General features: G+C 42.4%; 1 protein-coding gene across 1 annotated transcript in view; it reads right to left on the reverse strand.

Annotated features, from left to right (window-relative positions):
* Positions 1-603: 603 nt before the first annotated feature.
* The window catches only part of NPSR1 (neuropeptide S receptor 1), a 153,911-nt gene continuing 131,845 nt past the window's right edge, over positions 604-22,669 (reverse strand). Inside the window, exons 6-9 of the mRNA XM_019958782.2 lie at positions 20,699-20,775; positions 6,649-6,735; positions 1,756-1,936; positions 604-694 (exon numbers count right to left, since the gene is read on the reverse strand). Of these exons, the coding sequence (XP_019814341.1) occupies positions 604-694; positions 1,756-1,936; positions 6,649-6,735; positions 20,699-20,775 (436 nt within the window). The remainder of the gene's footprint in view (positions 695-1,755; positions 1,937-6,648; positions 6,736-20,698; positions 20,776-22,669) is intronic.

Here is a 22,669-nt window from a genome sequence, read left to right on the forward strand (position 1 = left end):
CTCTGGAGGGCCAGCACTTATGTTCTTTCTGCAAATCATCTGTTGATACAATGGGACCGTGAGGCTGGCTGCTGCCAACACATCCATCTGCCAACCATGGCCATCTGCAGAAGAGACACAAAGCCTCAATGCCTGGAGATGAATTTATTATTTGTTGACATTTCGAGGACAAACATCTCTTTGGCCACAGCTACTGAAACTTGATTCCAAAAATGGGAGGAAAATCTAGGCCCAGGTAAGCCTTTTATTTACTTCTTAAATTGTAATTATAAGAACATGTACAAACATGCTTTGTTAGTCAATTCCCTCTGTTTGCCCAAGCCTGGGCCCCAGGCCAGCAACGTCTCTGTCCATTGATTCTGGTGCTGACAGCGAGAAGGGCAGCTAGGAGTGGTAGGGAAAGAAGGGGTATCTTTCCTGGCTGGTGTGAATAGTTTGTAACTTCCTATTGGCCAATACTTGCTGAGGCAGGTGACACACACTTTTTAGTGTTTGCCTTGTGCATCCCCCAAGTGATAAAGGTACAGGGCAGAGGCCCAAGGTGCTAATGGGAACCCAGGAGAGTTGATGGGGCTCAGCCCAGTGCTACCACTGCCCCATGATCTACATGAATTCTGGCTTGGACAGAACCTGCATCTCATGCTTCTCAGTTCTCTCCCGACATGTCATTCTGGAATCCCGTGATCTTTGCTCCCTAAAGAAAGAACAAAGAGGAAAAATCATTTGTCCTGAATAATTTAACTGTTCAGGAGCTAACACTTGTGGAGAACTTATTAAGGATCAGGCATTGTGCTAAGCACTTTTAATGTAATAGCCCTCACCATACTTCCCCACCACTCACAGCCCTCCTTCCTACAGATCAGCACCAGAGCCCAGTGACAGAGACATCACTGGCTAAGATGTAGGCACTGCTATTGCTATTACCTGCCTTTTACTTGTGAGGAAATGGAGGTTTATGGAAGTTAAATAATTTTCCCTAGGTCGCATGTAGCTATGAATCAACAATGGCAGCATCAAACCCAAGCCTGTAACCATTCTGCAATTCCATCATGGAGACAAGAGGAAAGGGGAGGGCAGGGAGGGGCTGATGGGTGAGAGGCCAGAGGCAAGGCAGGTGAGGGATGGTAGCCATTCTAACGTATCAGTGACGTTTAGGATCACTGAGAAATGCTACCATACATCCATAATTCTAGAAGGACTTGAAAGATCTTGTCAACTGATGGAAGACAGATTCAACAGAGGGCATCAAACCCAAGCCTGAAACAATTCTAGTACGATTCCATCCCCTAAGGATTTTTCCACCTACCCCCTGTAGATTGTGCAGTAAAACAGCTGAAAAACAGCAGACTGAGTCATTGTGGGAAGGATCTAATTTCAGATCTGTAACTAATTATTCATATAATCTCAATAATGTTACTTAACGTGTGAGCCTTAATTTGTTTATCTGTAAAATGATAATTCTTTGTGTCCTGCTATCTCCATGGCATTGTATTAAGGCAACTCATGGGGAGAAGCTTTAAACAAAAATAAGGATCGTCTATATGTGACTTGATTAGGATGATTGCTATAGGAGGTGATGTGGTATAGGAGAAAGCATGAGCCATGGCTGGGGGGCCTGAATTTGAATCTGTCACACTAGCGGGAACTTTTTGACTCTCAGTTTCTCATCTATAACCCGCCCGGGAGCTCTAGCATGAGGAAGACACAGGTTGGAGGTGAGTGCAGAGGGCTTCCCCGTGTATGAATGCCCCTTACCTGCAGGGGAAGCATATGGAGTTGCTGAAAACACAGTAGATGAGGGGGTTGATGGCACTGTTCAAGGCAGGCAGGTTCTGAATGATCACAGAGGCGTAGAAACGCTCCTTAGTGTTTGGAAGGAGGCTGAAATTGTCCAAAATGTCGAAGAGGAAGTAGGGACTCCAACAGCAGATGAAGGCTGGGGAGAAGAGAACCATTAGCCCTGTAGCAGCCCACAGCCCAGGGGGCCCTCCGTGTTGGCCCTGAGTGGAGCTTCAATGAGGAGACTCCTTACCACCTGGGATCTCAGAAATATTTAGAACAGTTGTGTGTGTTCATATTAATGTCATGTTTACTTAAACACACACACACACACACACTCACACATACATACATTACATCCCACAGACGCATTTCTAAAGTTGAGTAAATTTGCTGGAGCTTCTCTATTTGTAAAGGGAGGGTCTGATTTAACTACTGCAGTGATCCTTGAAAGGCTGGGAGCTGTTCAGCATGGCCTCAGCCTCTCATTCTACACAGTGCGAAAAAAAATTCAGCAAATCCCTTTGGAGACTCTATGGTAAAAGACAGAACAAGGAGCACTTTATAGTGACTCCTGTTTTGGGGTAGGCGAGGGGAAGGGGTGATATCTAGTGTTTCAAAACACAGCCTGGCTAAGTCACAAGATTCTCAATTTTATTTTCCATTTCCAAGTCAGCCTTTCCAGGCAATACCCACATTATATACCCCTTACCAAGTGCATTAGTATGCGTGAGACCCTGATTCTGCTTGCATCCAAATCCTCAGAGGAAGGAGATGAGAAATGGAGACCCAGAGTGCGATGGCCAATTTTATGTGCCACCTTGACTAGGTCATAGGATGCCAAATTTTTTTGTTAATCATTACTTCTGATTATTTCTGTGTTCTCAGAGTATTTCTGAATGAGATTAACATTTGAATTTGTAGATTATGAAAAGTAAGTTGTCCTCCCCAGTGTGGGTGGGCAGTGATCTGTCCATAGGTTTGAATACAATAAAAAGGGTGAGTGAGAGAGGAGTCATTCTGTTTGCTTGACTGTCTTCTGGCTAAGACTTTGATCCTCTTTGGCCTTCATACTTTGACTCAGACTGAGACGACACCATTAGCTCTCCTGGATCTGGAGATCTGGGGACTTTTCAGCTTCACAGTCAAATGAGCCAGTTGTTTACAATAAATATCTTAATATATATATATATGTATGTATGTGTGTATGTATATATATATATAATTTCTCTGGAGAACACAGATTAATACCATAGAGATAAACCTTCTTGGGGTTGACTGGAACCCACATGTGCTCTCTCTTACTTTCTTGCCCCATCCTCTCCACTCTCTTTCTTCGCTTTCTCAGTCATAGGCTTTTTCCTCAGGGAAGTCAGGCTTCCTTTGCCATCTGACTGCAGGAATCAGCTTGTCGCCATAACTCTTTGACTGACACATGTTTTTTTTCCCTCCTTGACCTTGACAATCTGTTAAAAGGGAACAGTTGTAACACAAAGACCACTGAACATTCTGGGCTCTGGTGGTAAAGCCTGGCATTGGCGCAGATAGTAGTTCTGGGGCATGGAGGGGCAGAGCTTCTGTTTGGGGAATTTTGAAAACACGTGTGCATATATTTGTGTGTGTTGTGTGTTGGTTCTGGTTTTCCTAGGGATACCTGTCCCCCTGCATCATGCAGCCAGCCCCACCCACATCTCATACATCCTTCAAATGCCCATTTGGACATTTATGGAGCAGAGAATCTGTTTATAATGACCCCAGTCTAAAAACCTGATTCTATTTTATATATGACCACAATATTTTAAATAAATACTGAGTTTTCCAGAAGTCCAATTCCCTTGCAAATAGAGGAAAGATTACTTTGTTTAATTTGGAACTTTAGCAGGATTTGTTCACCTACTGGGAAAATAAAGTCACTGACAGCAATACTGCTTTATTTTTTATGTCTCCATGAAAACACACCTGCATTGGTTTGCATTTGTAATTATTATTACTTCTTTATTCTACTAAGGACTGTATCCAAGTATTTATATATTGAAATACATATTATTTTGTTATCAATTATTTTCTTCCTAGTCTCTCTTTATGTTATACATTGCTCTGTTAAGAATTATGTTAGGTTCATAGGTTTTTGTATACATTTCATTTCAGAGTGGTAGAGGGGCATTACAAAATATTTGTTATAGGAAGGGGCATTTTGGTCTGATTGGATCACTGACATGGCTGACCTCCTTGTGGACTTTCTTGCTCTCTGACTAAAGGGAATCCAGTGCTTATGTATATGGCTCCTGATTATAAAAGGCTGTACTGGCTCTGAAACACATATATAAGATATGCTTCCTGACTCAACATCCAGGGAATGTGTATCATGCTCCTGATTGTCTGGGAAAGCAGATAATCTCTGATCTACTTCAGAAGCTTCTGGGAAAGGATTCTGAGCCCCAGTGGGTGGTATGTGCTCTATCCCCAGGTCTGCCTGCAATGTTGTTTTGTGAGTGTATTCTCCTGGCTAAGTCACACGGCATGTGGTCTGTTTGGTATTTTGCAGATGCATTTTAGAGAGGTGAGATGGACAGTTCTGGTGACTTAATGTACTAGCAGACCTAACATGAGAGCTATGCTCCCAGAGCTCTTAAGAACCACAAGATGGGTAGGGAGGGGTAGTATTTTGAGCTAAGTAAAAAAGGGAATGGCACAAATCTTTTCCTTCATGCATATCCCCATTTGTTCTTTCAACAGATATTAATTAAGCACAGTGTGCATGGACCCTATAAGCCCTTGGAGATAATGTAAGGAAAACAAAAGTGAAAGTCATTGCTTGTGGGGATTTTGCCAGCAGGGGAGATAGACAATAAGCAGATCAATATATACCCTATACTGTCAAGTGGAAGTAGAAATATGAAGAAAAAATAAAGTAGGGTAAAGACTATAGGAGAGACATTTAAGACTTGCCAAGGAGGCCTTTCTGAAGAGGTGGTGTATTGTTGGAAAGCAAGATGATGTTAAGCCATGGCATGGATAAGCCATGCCACCATCTGAAGGTGGGGCATTTCAGGTGGGAAATATTGCAAGGTATGAACAAGTTGACATTTGAAGAAAGAGCAAGAAAACCAGTGTGCCTGTTATACATAGAATGGGCAAGGAAGAGAACAGGGGCATGGGGCTGGATACTTGGCTGGAGGACAGATCACACACACTGTGTAAGACATGGGAAAAAGTAAGATTTTATTCCAGTGTAATGGGAATCCATAGGTGAGTTTGCAGGGTAGTGATAGTGTTTGATTAACATTTTTAAAAAGATCACATTATCTGCTTTACAGAGAAGGATTAAGAGAAGATCAGTTGCAGTTCCAGTGTTCCAGGCAGAAGTTGGTAGGAGCTTAGATCAAGGAAATAATTGTATAGATGCTGAAAAATGGTTGATTTTGAGATTTCTTTTGTAGGTAAAGTTTCTGTGCCTTACTGATAGACTAGATATGTGGCGTGGAAGAGAAGTAGAATAATGACAGACAGATGACCCTTAGGTTTTTGGTGTGGATGAAAGATGAAGTCATTTACTAAACTTGGGAACACAGGAGGATGAGTAAACTTGGAGGAGATAAGAAAGCATGCTGAGGCTTCTGGTTTTTCATGTTGAGTATGCTAAGCTTATCATAAATAAAAATTTCAAGTAGAATTATAAAAAAATTTCAAGTAGAAATCATAGATATAATTTCTAAGCAAAGGACGTGTTCCAAAGAAGAACTGAGCAAATGTTGTTTGGAAATCAACTCAAGACTGAGTATTGACATCTGGCATTTTGTTGGCTGTGGTTACCTTGATAAGTATGCCTGTACTAGAGTAATAGGAAAGAAAGCTAATAGAAATAGGCTCCAGAGAATGAGAGATGAAAAGGGGAGGAGGTCTGCTAGAAAGGAGAGTGTTAAAGAGGGTCTGTTACTGGGGAGTTTATAGAGGGAGCTGTTACAGTGTGTGTATGTGCATATGATCCAGTCAAGGGGGATATCTGTGGGGGAGAGGAGATGATTGCAGGAAGAGAATTCTTGAGTTCGCAGGCGCAGGGAGGAATGGGATAGCTCAAGTGCATTTTGGATTAAGGAGCAGAGATAGTTTATCCATAGTAATAGGAGAAAAGGCAGAGATGCAGGTAGGTCCATGCATATCAAGACAGGTGAATGAGGAAGTTCTGTTCTGGGAAGAGTGTTTTCCTTGTGAAATAAGAATCAGGGCCATTAACTGAGGGGACGAAAGGGGGAGGAAGTTTTGAAGGTTTGGGAATGACAAAGAATATAACACCAATCTGACATATATTAGGTGCTCTAGAAATACCTTTTTTTCTTGGACGAGGTGACTTTATGGGTCTTAAGAGTAGAGAGACGAAAAAAACAAAAAGAAAGGGAAAATGACAGGAGCAAGCAGGGAAGATAAGGCATCCATTAGGGAAGAATTTATGGTGACCTTGAAATTAAATATCCGAAGAAATGGAATGCTGCTTCTGTCTTCCTTGGTTGTTGAACTTCAGCTCTGGGGAGTGTATGCCTTCAGAAAAGCAACTGGGTCAACTAGATGATGGTGAGCATCAGCTTCAGCTAGTAATGTCTTAATTAGGTTTTTCCTCCACATTATGCATCCCCTGGCTGTGTTGGACAACAATATTCATAAAGATAGATATAGGAAACCAAATATTGGCCCGTGAGGGAGCTGCAGTGACACTGATAAGCTCCACACACATATTCCTTTCTAATTGGGAAAAGGCAGAAGTCCCCATAGACAGATTTTTTCCTTGTGTGTACTTTGTGTCACCAGGTCCCAGGTACAAATTTGTTATTGAAATGTCTGCAGTTTTACAACACGAGGAGGGATGCTGCTTACCAAGAATGATGACAATACTATACTTGATGGCCTTGATCTTTGCCTTTGAGATGAGCCCTCGGTTGTAACTGGTGCACAGCTTTCCATCTGCAGATGCAAAAAGCGAACCATTAAGTGAAGTCCTGCTTCTGCCAATAGAAACACTGTAGGTTAGACCCACAGTTGTCATGGGACCACCTAGATCCTCCTCACCTATGCCCAGGAGGAACCCCCCATCCCCCGCCCTGCCCTTTGACATATTCAGAGTAAATGGGCTGGATGCTAGAAACTGCTCAGTTAGCAGCTTAATGTAAAATGCAAATGCGTTGGGACATCCAGACTCTCAAGAGACTTGGCTGGATGCCCTGAATCAACTGAATCTGGAATGAGCCAGGTGACCACAGGGGGCGACGCTGAGACATTGGTCTTGTCCCCTCAGCAACCTAGGACAAAGCAGTTTTCCTAGAAATCTTACCCCAGATGAACTTACTCATGTAACTCAGAAATCCCACTCTCAACAAAAGCTCAAGCCAGAGATATAATAAAACCTGTTCCAAATAAGAGCCTCGTTATAACTTTAATCTTATGTGGGTTGTTTGATACTAAACATGTAAGGATTAAATTTAGGAATCCACTAGAATGTAAGCTTGATGGAGACAGAGACTTTGTTTTCCTCACTCCTGTATCCTCTAAACTAGTGAATGATTAATTAATATTTATTGAATGAATTAATATAAACTTGTCTCTAGTCAAGGAGTGGTGGTAAAACAAATGACTGATTAGGACGGGCAGAATTCAGTGCAGTAGTTCTTAGTAGAAGGAGTCGTTAAATGGCACATTTGGGAATGGTGGCACTTGACGCAGGGTACCTTGAAGCTGTGAGAGAGTTTTTTACTATCATGGCTTCTACCAGCCCTCTTGGTACCTTTGTGAAAGTTGGGAAAAGATGCCCTCCCTCTGGACATAAGCAGACCCTCAGTGAGGGACAGGCATGGACAGAAGGCCAGCCCCACACACCCTCAGGTGAGTGCCACTGATTAAGGCTCAAGGGACACAAGCCTAGTGGTGGCCGAGATCAGAGGCCCACCCAGGCACACCTAAGTCATACGAGATAGGACTACCCTAGAGCCCGGCTACCATGCTCACTGGTCCTCACTACACCTTCAGATATCACGTTTGAAATGTATTTAAATCCTCATGGAAACTGGTGTGAAATTTACCTTTGCACTATTTATTCTACCCTGTCTGCAATCCAATCCAGCCCAACCCACCAAGCGATAAGAACTGAACAAAACAGGCTAAAATAGAGTTCCTCTTCTCTGGGAACTTTCAATCCAGCAGGAAAGATCACTCAGCATGAGGCTGGGTGAGATGAGAGAGACTAAAACCAAAAACCAAGTATGAACGAAGAAAGAAGCCATTCCCCCACTGTAATGCAGAGGTGGCCACAAGGCAGAGGCGGAAATCCCCAAGGCCAAGCTGGGGGTGGGGGCGTAGGATTGGGAAAGATGCCTGAAGCAGAGGGGAAGTCCTCAGCCAAGACGGGGAAATGAGAACATGTAGGAAGTGTTAGAATCTTGGTGAGTCATCTCTCTTGGCTGGAGCCTGAAAGGACGCTGGTTTGAGGGTGGGGAGAAGGACTGAGGCCAAAGTAGGAAGACCTTGAATGTCTCCCTGAGGAGTTTGGGCTGAGTTTCTGAGGCAGCTGCAAGTCATCGAAGCTTCTGTCTGTTTTCACAGTTTGAACGCTTACTCATTGGAGAAGACAAGCTGTTAGCAGGAATAATAGGAATAAGGGGTTTTTCTGTGCAGTGAACTGAAATGCTATATTTAATTATATAACTGATTTTTATTTCTTGATGTCTACCCTGGGAGGCCACTCTTAGGCACTATTAGGGCCTTCAGATTGTTCCGTGCATTTCACAGAAGCACAAAATTTCAGTGGTATAAGGGAGAAAATACTTCAGGAGTGTTTATAGCAGTGGTTTTTAGGTGGGGAAATATTACCTCTGGGGTTATGATTGGACACATTTTTGATTGTCACAATGGTTGGGGTGGGTGTTCCAGGCATCTAGTGGGCAGAGACCAGGAATGCTGCTAAGTATCCTTCAATGCACAGGACAGTCCCCCACAAAAGAAGAATTATCTAGTTCAAAATACTGACAGTGCCAAGGTTGAAGCCCTGATTTCCAAAGTAGTATCTTGGGAAGGATACAGACTTCAAGATCAAACCTGAATACACACTCCAGCTGCACAGCTTACTAGTGGTGTCATGCAAATTGCCTACTGTTCCCAGCGTCAGTTTCCCACTTTCAAAAATGAAGCATAAAACACCTAATTCACAGAGTTGTCTTGAAGATTAAAATAAAATAATGTATTCAAGGTGCCAAGCCCCATAGCGAGAATGTCAATTTCCTTATTAGTTGGGATGAATGAGATTTTAACAGTATTTCAGGAGGAATGAGCTGCCTTTATGGAAGTGAACAGAAAATATTACTACATTTGTTGTTGTTGTCTAGTCACTCTGTTATATCCAACTCTTCTGTGACCCCATGGATTGTAGCCCACCAGTCTCCTCTGTCCATGGGATTCTCCAGGCAAGAATACTGGAGAGGGTTGCCAACTTCTTCTCCGGGGGGATTTTCCCAAGCCTCCTGCTTGATAGGCGGATTCTTTACCTCTGAATCACCTGGGAATACTCATTACTATATTTAGATAGGCTACTATTGAATATTATCTGTATATAGAATTTATATACATCAGATAATTATCAGGATGGGATTATAGCCATGGGGGCAAGTAAAAAAGACAGCAGATCAAATCATATCTATTCAAAGTATCTCCATTTGCTGGTGTAACAGCTGGCTCCTAAACAGCATGGCTCTGAAAACTTAGTTTTTCAGAAAACTTTTTGAGAATGACATTTGTGCTCTGAAATCTGTTTAAAATGGAAACTTGCAGTACTTTCCACAGGGCAACTGGGTGACAATATAATCAACTCCTACCATTCCATCTCCCAATGAGATCAGTGAAAAGCGTCTTTAATCTGACCACTCTAGGAAATGCAAAACCTATAGCTCCTGGAGATGGCTCTTCAAAGTGAGATGAGCTGCAAAATCCCAGTAATTCTCCTTTATTGGGAGATAAAAGGATTATTTCCCCTCAGGCCTTGGGGCTGAGCAGGAGTGAAAAGCAGTTAAATTCAGCTGTCACTGTGCATTAATAGGGGGTAGCCTAGAGGCAGTGGGTGGATTAGATTTTGGACTGGAAGCAGGATGCTGCCTTGGGCTGTCTTAGTTTAAGGATGAATCCGAAGTGGCCTGTCGCTGTTCCTTTCCTTTCCCATGCTTCATGCCACTTGCAGAGCCCCTGGGAACCCCCCTCCCCCTTTTTTTTTTGTGGGCTGAGCCTCTGAAGGGGGGACACTGATGTCCTGAGATTTTATTTTTTATTTTATTTTTCTGAGATTTTAAATGAAGCAGAATTTATTCCTGTCTGGTTGGGGCTGAGGGTAGGCATAAGTAGACCTGCAAGAGTCCAGGTGATTTGTTTGTTAATAAGAAAGTCTACCTGATAATATTTTAAAGTCATTATTTTTTCATATGTTGGTAACTTCATGTATTTCAGATTAATTTAAAAATTGAACATTTTAACAATTATGTCTGATTTCCAAAAATTTTGAACTTATAATTTATTTTTAATTTCTGATCATTGATGACCTCCTTATGAACATAAACTTAATGTGAACTATTTTTAGCACATTATGTCTCATCTACTTAGCTCAGAACTTTGGCCACCTCCACTTCCTTTCCTTGTGTGTGTTTTCTTTTTTTAAAACAGAAGGTCATAGATACAAGGAAGTATGACCTAACTCACCTAACTCACAGCCTTGTCTATTCCTCAGCCTCAGTTCAGGTGGAACCAGGAACCCTGGCAGACCCAAAATAATTGTGGCAGACAGGTTAGCTATCCATCAAATTCTTTCCTTTGCCCCCAAGGCCTACAGAGAGATGACATTTCCCAGCCTCCTTTTCAGCAGGGGTTGTTCATTTCAGTTCACTCACTCAGTCGTGTCTGACTCTTTGTAACCCCATGGACTGCATGTTCATCAAACTCATGTCCATCAAGTCGGTGATGCCATCCAACCATCTCATCCTCTGTGGTCCCCTTCTCCTCCTGCCTTCAGTCTTTCCCAGCATCAGGGTCTTTTCTAATGAGTCAGCTCTTCGCATCAGGTGGCCCAAGTATTGGAGCTTCAGCTCAGCATCAGTCTTTCCAATGAATCTTCAGGACTGATTTCCTTTAGGATTAACTGGTTTGATCTCCTTGCAGTCCAAGGGACTCTCAAGAGTCTTCTCCAACACCACAGTTCAAAAGCATCAATTCCTTGGTGCTCAGTTTTATTTATGATCCAACTCTCACATCCATACATGACCACTGGAAAAACTATGGTTTTGACTAGATGGACCTTTGTTGGCAAAGTAATGTCTCTGCTTTTTAATAGGCTGTCTAGGTTGGTCATAGCTTTTCTTCCAAGGAGCAAGCGTCTTTTAATATCATGGCTGCAGTCGCCATCCACAGTGATTTTGGAGCCCAAGAAAATAAAATCTATTACTGTTTCCATTGTTTCCCCATCTATTTGCCATGAAGTGATGGGACCAGATGCCATGATCTTAGTTTTCCTTTCAGCTGGGGGTAGTCACATGATTAAGTTCTGCCTATAAGGAACATGGAGAGAACTCAGGCCTGGCTCCGATAAACTCCCTGAGTAATCCTTCATGCTGTCTTCCCTCATCCCCAATCTGCTGGATGCTGATGCTAAGCCATACCTTAGTAGCCATTTGTTAGAGAGTAGCAGTATTGTCATTTTGAGTTTCTGAATGACTGTGTGTCTTTCCCGTTGACCTTTACTGTCAATTCGACTTTAACTGACTTTAACTGAAGAAGAAACAAATTTCTCTTTTGTTAAGGTTACTATATTTGAGGCTTTCTCTAATATAGCTGCTAGTGCTTCCTTAACTAAAGCAGAGATTGAAGCTTCACATGCAGTGCTGTCATAATGCAAACCTACAGCATGCAGCATTGGCCTCTAGGCAGGGAGCAGGTAGTGAGGAGACCGATAGGGAAAGCTGGGACGGTAGAGATGCACTGGCTAGAAGTGTTATAAAGGGAAGGCAGGTTGTGTGCTTACTGAGACTGGACCCCCAGGGAGAGTACAAAGGTGGTATAGAGTTAGGATTTTCCAGAGAAAGAGACCATGTATGTCTCTATCGGTAGCTATATCCATGTATATGTGGAAATTTATTATAGAAATTGACTCATGCAGTTATGAAGGCTAAATTCCATAATCTGCTGTCTGCAGAACCAAGAGGTCTGATGGTCTAATTCAGCCCAAATCCAAGAACATGAAAACCAGGAGAGACGATGATGTACATCTAAGTCAAAATGCTGGAGAATCAGGCACCCAACAGTTTAAATCTTTGTCCTAGTCTTAGGTCCCAGGAAGAGAGTAGGACAAGATGGATGTCCCAGTTCGAGCAAATTTGCCCTTCCTTTGCTTTTAGTTCTATTCTGGCCCTCAGTGGGTTGGATGATTCTCACTGTCATTGGTGAGGCCTGCCTTCTTTACTTAGTGTGCAGATTCACATGCTTCCAGGAATGCCCTCTAGACACACTTAGAAATAACGTTTTACCAGCTATCTTGCTAGCACAATCAAGTTGACACAGAAAATTAACTATCTCAGTTGGTAAACAGAATGTTAATAGTGTGTGTTGATTGCCACCGGCTGTGTTTAGCAAAGTATTAGGAAAAAAGAGATGAACTCAGACAAGAGTTGGTTGGAGTATGAACAAAAATGAAGGAAGTTAGGGAAAGTCCTAAAATTTGGAAACTTTAAAAAAAATTTTATTTATTTTTTCGCTATGCTGGGTCTTCACTGCTGGACTTGGGCTTTTTCTAGTGGCGGGGAGTAGAGGATACTCTGTGGTTGTGGTGCCTGGGCTTCGCATTGCAGTCGCTTCTCTAATAGCAGAGCATGGTCTCTAGGGCACTGGGCTTCAGTAGTTGCAGCACGTGGGCTCAATAGTTGTGACCTCTGCACTTTAGAGCATGGGCTCAATAGTTGTGGCACACAGGGTTAGCTGCCACATGGCATGTAGGATCTTCCTGGACCAGAGATCAAACCCATTTCATGGATTCTTTACCACAGGAAGCCCCTTAAAATTTGGAATCTGATTGTTTCTTGTCTTCATAGCACCAAGTACATACTTTGTATGGCCCAATGCAAATTGAAAATGCAAACGGACTGCTAAAGCAAACGTGTATACCTTTTGACTGTGCACATCTTATGCCAATGAAGCCAGTATCCAAATTCAGTTGTAAGAGAAGTTTACACCAGCAACGACCCATTCAGGATCATTCCTGAGAGGAAAGGCAGACTGAGGATGTGGCCTCCCACCTACTGTTTCAGATGACCTCAAGCTAGCTTCTATTCTAGGGGACTGAATGAGGAAGCAAAGAAACTAGTCAGACCTGAGAATTATTTTCAGAAAGATTGTGTGGATATGGTTGCTGGTGAAGCTGACTGGAAGCAAATAAGTCAGAAGTCTACTAAGATTTTTAGGAATGATATTGCTAGATAAACCATGAGGTTTATATCTTTGTTAATACTTAGAAATACCAGATTTTAAAACTTTACCAGTCCTGTGACTGACAAATTATACCTAGTTGAAGTTTAAATGTATACTTTCCTCATGTATCAGTGAGGTTGAGAACCTTGTTTTTGGCTATTTCTCTTTTCCCTCTTACGAAATGTATTTGTGTCTTCCTCATTTTTCTTCTATTTATCATTTTAAAAAATATTTTTATTGAATCTTAAGAATTATTCATACATTCTAGATACTAATCTTTTCCTAGATAATGTATTGCAAATAGCTTCTCCTACTTTTTGGCTTGACTTTTAAATATAAATAGAGTCAAATTTATTTATCACTTTTTTGGTTTAATGCATCTTGTCTCTTGTTTAAGAAATCCTTTCTTATTCCAGTGTCATAAAGATAACATCCTTCATTGTCTTTAAAGAAATTTTAAAGTCTTACATTTCACATCTAAGTTTCAAATTTCCCTGGTATTTAATTATATTCTTTGCAGCCAAAGATGGAGAAGCTCTATACATTCAGCAAAAACAAGACCAGGAGCTGACTGTGGCTCAGACCATGAACTCCTTATTGCCAAATTCAGACTTAAATTGAAGAAAGTAGGGAAAACCACTAGACCATTCAGGTATGACCTAAATCAAATCCCTTATGATTATACAGTGGAAGTGAGAAATAGATTTAAGGGCCTAGATCTGATAAGTAGAGTGCCTGATGAACTGTGGACTGAGGTTCGTGACACTGTACAGGAGACAGGGATCAAGACCATCCCCATGGAAAAGAAATGCAAAAAAGCAAAATGGCTGTCTGGGAAGCCCTTACAAATAGCTGTGAAAAGAAGAGAAGCAAAAAGCAAAGGAGAAAAGGAAAGATATAAGCATCTGAATGCAGAGTTCCAAAGAATAGCAAGTAGAGATAAGAAAGCCTTCCTCAGCGATCAATGCAAAGAAATAGAGGAAAACAACAGAATGGGAAAGACTAGAGATCTCTTCAAGAAAATTAGAGATACCAAGGGAACATTTCATGCAAAGATGGGCTTGATAAAGGACAGAAATGGTATGGACCTAACAGAAGCAGAAGATATTAAGAAGAGGTGGCAAGAATACACAGAAGAACTGTACAAAAAAGATCTTCATGACCCAGATAATCATGATGGTGTGATCACTGACCTAGAGCCAGACATCCTGGAATGTGAAGTCAAGTGGGCCTTAGAAAGCATCACTACGAACAAAGCTAGTGGAGGTGATGGAATTCCAGTTGAGCTATTCCAAATCCTGAAAGATGATGCTGTGAAAGTGCTGCCCTCAATATGCCAGCAAATTTGGAAAACTCAGCAGTGGCCACAGGACTGGAAAAGGTCAGTTTTCATTCCAATCCCAAAGAAAGGCAATGCCAAAGAATGCTCAAACTACCACACAATTGCACTCATCTCACACCCTAGTAAAGTAATGCTCAAAATTCTCCAAGCCAGGCTTCAGCAATATGTGAACCGTGAACTTCCTGATGTTCAAGCTGGTTTTAGAAAGGGCAGAGGAACCAGAGATCAAATTGCCAACATCCACTGGATCATCAAAAAAGCAAGAGAGTTCCAGAAAAAGATCTATTTCTGCTTTATTGACTATGCCAAAGCCTTTGACTGTGTGGATCACAATAAACTGTGGAAAATTCTGAAACAGATGGGAATACCAGACCACCTGATCTGCCTCTTAAGAAATTTGTATGCAGGTCAGGAAGCAATAGTTAGAACTGGACATGGAACAACAGATTGGTTCCAAATAGGAAAAGGAGTATGTCAAGGCTGTATATTGTCACCCTGCTTATTTAACTTATATGCAGAATACATCATGAGAAATGCTGGACTGGAAGAAACACAAGCTGGAATCAAGATTGCTGGGAGAAATATCAATAACCTCAGATATGCAGATGACACCACCCTTATGGCATAAAGTGAAGAGGAACTAAAGAGCCTCTTGATGAAAGTGAAAGTGGAGAGTGAAAAATGTGGCTTAAAGCTCAACATTCAGAAAATGAAGATCATGGCATCCGGTCCCATCACTTCATGGGAAATAGATGGGGAAACAGTGGAAACAGTGTCAGACTTTATTTTTGGGGGGCTCCAAAATCACTGCAGATGGTGACTGCAGCCATGAAATTAAAAGACGCTTACTCCTTGGAATGAAAGTTATGACCAACCTAGATAGCATATTCAAAAGCAGAGACATTACTTTGCCAACACAGGTTCGTCTAATCAAGGCTATGGTTTTTCCTGTGGTCATGTATGGATGTGAGAGTTGGACTGTGAAGAAGGCTGAGCACCGAAGAATTGATGCTTTTAAACTGTGGTGTTGGAGAAGACTCTTGAGAGTCCCTTGGACTACAAGGAGATCCAACCAGTCCATTCTGAAGGAGATCAGCCCTGGATTTCTTTGGAGGGAATGATGCTAAAGCTGAAACTCCAGTACTTTGGCCACCTCCTGTGAAGAGTTGACTCATTGGAAAAGACTCTGATGCTGGGAGGGATTGGGGGCAGGAGGAGAAGGGGACGACAGAGGATGAGATGGCTGGATGGCATCACTGACTCGATGGACGTGAGTCTGGGTGAACTCCGGGAGTTGGTGATGGACAGGGAGGCCTGGCGTGCTGCGATTCATGGGGTCACAAAGAGTCGGACACAACTGAGCGACTGAACTGAACTGAACTGAATTGATGAATTGAGGTGAAGATCCAATTAATTGATTACCCTATGATCTTCTGTCGTGTATCAAGTGCTTATATTATATGTGTGGGTCTCTTTGGGAGCTTTTTTTTTTTTTTCCTATTGAATTGTGTCTATACCATACTCTATTAGTCACTCTAACTTTATGATAAATCAGTGTTTATACATTAAACCTTTACTACCTTGGGCTTCCCTTGTAGCTCAGTCAGTAAAGAATCTGCCTGCAGTGCAGGAGACCTGGGTTTGATCCTTGGGTTGGGAAGATCCCCTGGAGAAGGAAATGGCAACCCCACTGCAGTGTCCTTGCCTGGAAAATCTAATGGACAGAGGAGCTTGGTGGGCTGAGAGTCGCAAAGAGTCAGGCACGACTGAGCTACTAACACTTTTACTACCTTGTTGTAATTCTCCTGAACTGTCTTCCTGGCTTTTCTTGACTCTTGAAATTTCCATGTATGTTTTTAAATTGGCTTATCAAGCTTAAGAAAACATCCCATTTGAATTTTGATTTTGACTATATCAATCTGTGAATCATTTGAGGAGAATAGACATCTTTATAGAACTGAATCTTGCTATCCACAAACATGCTATATATATATAAGTTTCATTTATTATATATATATATATATTTTTTTTTTTTTTTTTTTCCACATGGAAAAGGAAATGGCAACCCACTCCATTATTCTTGCTTGGGAAATCCCATGGACAGAGGAGCCTTGCAGGCTCTAGTATATACATAGGAGTTGCAAGAGTCAGACCTGACTTAGTGGCTAAACAACTTTTTTTTTTTTGCCTTTTGTTGAAGGTAGTTGTTTGCAGAAAAGCCATTTCACTCTCACGTACTGATAAAGAAAAGTACTTAAAGCGCTTATTTTAAGTTTATTTAGCTGGAAGTGATCAGGACTTTAACCCAATTGCTCCTAATCAGAAACTTTTTTCTTCAGCTTGTTCTGCCCCATTTAACTGGAAACATGTACTTTGGCTATAGCATGGGTCACATCATATCTTCCAAGTCATATTGGCCAGATGCAGTTATATCCAGATATGTTACACTTTGTCCATTTCATGGGTGCACCTCTTCCATCTCCTGCCCACAGGCAGTAAATGTTCTGTTTTATAAGAGTAAACATCCCTGGGCATCCAAAGCAAGCTCATTTATAAAGGATAACCTACAGGATTGGAAACCTCTACCTCTCGCCTGCCAAGCACTTGTTTTGGGGAAAGTCTGTAGATCATTTATTAAATAGTTATTTCTTTTCCTTTCTGTCAGACTTGAGGGAGAGAAAATAGACATACTTGCCAGGAAGAAGAATGATTCTGAAACTTGAATTGTGCAGCCTTGTTTACAAAGTTAGCTTCTGTTCACACTAATCATTGCTTATTTCCCCTTGTTGATGGGCAGTAATCCTGGAATACTAAAACCAGTGGAAACCTTTTTCCTAGCCAACTCTGGAGTTACTTGGCTCTAATGAGATTGACAATCGAGCTGCTTATGAATAAGATACAGAAAGTACACAGGATTTTTGGAACTACTCTCTGCTCCTCATTCCAGAAAAGGGTCAGTGATGCTGATACAAAGATATAGACAAATAAAAAATTGATATCATGGACATATAAACTTGTACTAGAGAATAAAAACTGATTGTAGCCATTTCCACCTTTGGAGAGGAGAGGCATACTGTATTTCAGTGGAAAATGGATCTCTTGGCAGCTTTATAAAATCTCAGGGACTGGAGGATGGGGGAATCTAAGAGTGCAGGAACTAGAAAATTGAGTAGCAGGGAGATTTGGGGGACTCTGGAGAGAGACAGGGTAATCACAGATGTGAAAGGCCTGCTGAGATAAAAGTGGGAGATCCCGCAAGTGGTGGGTAGCTGACAGAATGTGGAAACTCTTCATCACTTCAAGCCTAAGGAAACGAGATGGATTCCATGATTCATTGGATCAAGAGCAGAGGGAACAGATGAGCTGTTGGAGGTGAGACCGTGGGGTGAGAGCTCAGAGGGACAGTGAAAGAGGACACACCAGTCTCCTGGAACTGGCAGAAATCACAGACAAGGGTTTAAACCAATCTGATTTAAATCTGAAAGTACAGGAAGACCTCAGCCTACTTAAGCAAAATTAGGTCACCTTTTAGATTTTTAAATACATCAAAACACTTCGGGAGATGATTCTGGAAGAGTGCTCTGAAGGCAGAGCTCAGCAGAGAGGCTGGCGGGTGACAGCCATGCCAACAATCCTGAGTTTGAGTTTTATAATTAAAAAAAAATTTTTAAATTGAGCTTTTTTCAGTCATTCACCACCTTCCTTTCTATAATGTTCTTTCTTCTGAGAGGCAGCCTGATGTGGAAGAGAAAACATAGGCTGATATATCATGAGCTACCTATGAAAACAAGCAAATTGCTTAACCTTTGAGCCTGTCTTCCATTTGTAAGAGAGAGATGATGATACCACCTTACAGAGCTGTGTAAGGATTCAGGGAGGTAAAGTATGGAAAGGACCCAGAAGTGGCTGACTGAGCACAGCTGCAGAAGGCTTTGTGCCTTCTCATGCGCCTCTCAAGAACAATAACCACCTTAATATTCCTTTTCAGTCAACTTGGCTGAGGAGAGGAAAAGACAAGTCAGAATTACAAGGCCTAACTCCTTCATCCCGGGACCGTGCCTGCGGAATGAGGAGAGGGGTCAGGAGCCGCGTTAGGCATTACTGACAACTGACGGTAGATGCACTGTCTGTCTTGTCAGTCTGTGTTGACAGACTAAGCAAACAAATGGACAGTAGCCAGATCATATTTAAGATGGAACTTTGACCCACACTCTGCAGCAACCAACCCAGGAAACCAACCCATTATCTACAGTAACCAGTCAAGGAAACCAACCTACTCTATGCAAGTCAGACTCATAGAAAGTCAGACCACTGTTTCTAACTCAGAGTCCATAAACTGAATAATACCTCCTGGAACAGTCTACCACAAATACCCAAGACTTGACTACTGACTGATAGCTCTTCAATTTTTGCCCCTATTGTCAACTTAAAATCAACCAGAGAAAGCCAAATATGCATGCCTAACCCATCACACAGGATGCTGTGCTTTTGATCAGCACACTTACAGCTTCCCCATGACAACAGCCCCCAATCAGGGCACATCTGAGGCTTTACCACTCCTCTGACTGCTTTTGTGTTTCTGTCAAAAGACAAGTGATGGTGGCTGATTCCCTTGCTATAGCAAGCTTTGACTAAATAGCCTTTGTCTATTCTCATTTGGTTGGTGTGTGTTTATTTCCAGTGTCTCTCTCTCTTCTCACTTTTTCCCCTGACTCTTCCCCTGTTAAGCCCTGTGTATTTGTGTCATCACAAAATTCATAAGTTGAAGACTTAACCCCCCAATGTGATGGTATTAATTTTTGCAGATGGGGCCTTTGGGAAATAGTTAGATGAGAACAGGAATCTTATGATGGAATTAGTGCCCTTATAAGAAGAGACAGTAGAAAGATTTCTGTCTCTCCTCTCTGCTTTGTGAGTAGATAGCAAGAAGCCAGCAAGCCCATCTGCAATCCAAGAAGAGAGCTCTTACCAGGAACAGAATTGACTGGTACCTCGATCTTGGGTTTCCAGTCTCTAGAACTGTGATAAAATAAATTTATTGTTTAAGCCACTTGCTGTGGTATATTGTTATGGCAGCTTGAGCACACTAAAATACCCTCCTTTTCCCTGTGTTTCCCCTCCAACCTAGAGCTCTGGGCTTTCCAAAACCCTCTGGTCCTACCTCACTTGAGCTGTCAAACTAGGATCATGAACTCTGTTAAGTGACAACTCAATCAAAAACCTACCCAGACAATGCAATGATATATCTATATAGGTATGTATAATTTAAAATTAATATGATTTCCATTTGTAAAAGATGGATGATAATTTTTGCAAAATGAATATATATGTGTGGTCTTGGTCCATGGAAACTCCATGGTCTCCTTTTTCAGAACTAGCCATTTTATAGTAACTAGACACCCAGGAGACGTTCTCTTCTCTCTCGGGCATGTTTGTGTGCTGTGTTCTCTTCAGGTTGTTGTCAGAGGCCCAGCGGTGTCTGCCTGGGAAGCAGATGGGCCTCCAAGTCTCAGCACCTATTGTGCAGGTGGTGCTCAGCAGTAAGGTTGCTGAAATAGGATTTGGGGAAGGGCTGTAGCAGGCAGTCTTGGGCTTGTTCTGCTGTGTGGGGTATGCTCAAACCATGGGGAGGGCATGTATTCTGCCTTGACTGTCCTAGGGCCCAGGACTGTTTTGTGGTTAGATGACAGTTTTTCTGTAAATTTAAGCCAAGCAGAAATGTCTGTCCTCATGTTTTGCTGAATGTGTGGCCTCCTCCCTACACGGTCCTCTCTTTTCATACCAGAGTCCTCTTGGGTGCCTCTCTGCAAACCCACCAGGATAGGGTTACCCTCAGACCCTGGCTTAGAGCTGTTTCAAGGGGCTCTGCTGGCACAGCTTAGCCAGACCCAAAGTCCTCCTTCCTCACATTTTGGGAGAGCCATGTGGAGAAGGCAAAGCCTGCCTGAAACAGCTTTTGGGGGGTCTGATGTGCCAGCTGGTCTCTGATATAACAACAGGCTTGTTATAACTGTAAAACCCCAGCTCATGTTTGCTAGAGAAAAACCTCTGCAGAAGCAAAATTAGCTAAAGATTTGGTAATGCAGATGAAAGACTTACCTGAGCAGTTGGAAATCACTGTCTCATAGGCTTTGCTTTTGACCCAAATAGTTCTGATCACAATGGCATAGATGACACTGTGGAAAGGACCAAAGACAGTATTAAAGTGGCTGGTGGGTCCTCACTCTGAGGACACTCCAGTCCCCCAGGTGTGAGATGTGGAGGCAAGGGTCTTTCAACCATGGTCTGCCCCCCTATCCTTCCTGATTACAGAGTCACAGTAGATGGCAGCCGCTGCTTTTTTTTAAGTCAGGAGCCTTGGACTGGGTGAAATTAAGTGATTTCTCCAAGATAATTCAGATGGTCAGAGGTACAGCTGAGACTGGAATCCGAACACAGGGTCTGGGGTCAGAAAAATTTAGATTTGTAACTAGCTCTATTATTTGCTGGTTGTATGGCCTTGACAGGCTTTCCTTGACTCCATAATTCCTGCCTCCGGTGTTCACATCACTGTCAGATGTGAACATGTCAGATATGGCCAGACCTGTGACTTGCTTATCAGTGCTTTGGGGTGAAAGTGATGGGATGTCTATGATTACATAAGTGTGCAGGATCTGTCTTGCTAGTGTCTCTAGTGCATTGCTAGCTTTGAAGAAGCAAGCTTTTGTGAGTCCTTTAGCCCCAGGAAATCAATTCTGCCAGAAGTCCAGGGAAACTTGGAGGAAAATCCTTCCTTACTTGAGCCTCTGATAACACCTCAGCCCTGGCAGACACCTAAGCAGAGGACCCAGTTAAACCATGTCCAGACTCTGACCCACAGAAGCTGTGAGATAGTAAGTTAAAGCAACCCGAACCCATTAAGAGATAAATTATCATGAACCTGGTGACTTAAAATAATAATATGTTACCCAGAAATAGATAACTAATACACTGAGTGAAACAGGAAGAATTGTGTCCCTCCTCCCCAAATTTGTATGTTGAAATCCTACTGTCCAATATGGTGTTATAAGGATATGGGACTTTGGGGAGGTGCTTAGGTCATATGGAGGGTTGCATCTTCATGAGTGGCATTAATGCCCTTGTAAGAGGATATCCCCACAGAATTCTCATGACATTTTTGTTGTGTGAGGCTACAAGGAGAAGTCTGCAACCTGGAAGAGAGCCCTCACCCAACCGTGCTCCTGCTCATGCTCGTTGCTAATTCATGTCCTACTCCTTTGCGACCCCATGGACCGTAGCCCGCCAAGTTCCTCAGTATTCTTTCCCAGGCAAGAATACTGGAGTGGATTGTCATTTCCTCCTCCAGGGGATCTTCCCAACTTAGGGGTCAAACCCACATCTCCTGCATTGCAAGCAGATTCTTTACCACTGAGCCACCAGGGAGGCCCCACCCAACTGAACTGGCAACCTGATTTCAGACTTCTAGGCCCCAGTACTGTGAGAAATATATTTCTGTTGTTTGCAAGTCACCTGCTCTGTGTTGTGGTGCTCTATCATAGCAGCCAGAACCCACTAAAAGACTGGGTCTTAGTTTAGACCATCAAATCAAGTTAATAATGCAAACTTAAGAGTTTTTTAGGGATCAAATGTGACAACCTTTAAAGTGCTATACACAGTGTTTTAAAATTATCAGAGGCTCAATGAATGTCATTTTCTTTCCCTTCCTTCTTCATTTTTCACATGATATCACACCTAATATGACATGGTGTAATCTGCACCCAGGGGCTTCCCTGGTGACCCAGTGGTAAAGAATCCGCCTGCAATAAAGGAGACGTGGGTTTGATCCCTGGGTTAGGAAGATCCCCTGGAGGAGGAAATGGCAACCCACTCTGGTATTCTTGCCTGGGAAATCCCATGGACAGAGGAGCCTGGTGGGCTACAGTCCATGGGTTTGTAAAGAGTCGGACACGACTGAGCGGCTAAACAACAACAATAGCAGCAAAATCTGCACCGAACAGGAAAAAAGGACTAATGACTCAAAAGCATTAGCAAAGTTTGTATCCTTTATCCCCTTTGATAAATATAAACATA

This window comes from Bos indicus, chromosome 4, assembly GCF_029378745.1.
Source record: "Bos indicus isolate NIAB-ARS_2022 breed Sahiwal x Tharparkar chromosome 4, NIAB-ARS_B.indTharparkar_mat_pri_1.0, whole genome shotgun sequence".
Taxonomy (NCBI): domain Eukaryota; kingdom Metazoa; phylum Chordata; class Mammalia; order Artiodactyla; family Bovidae; genus Bos; species Bos indicus.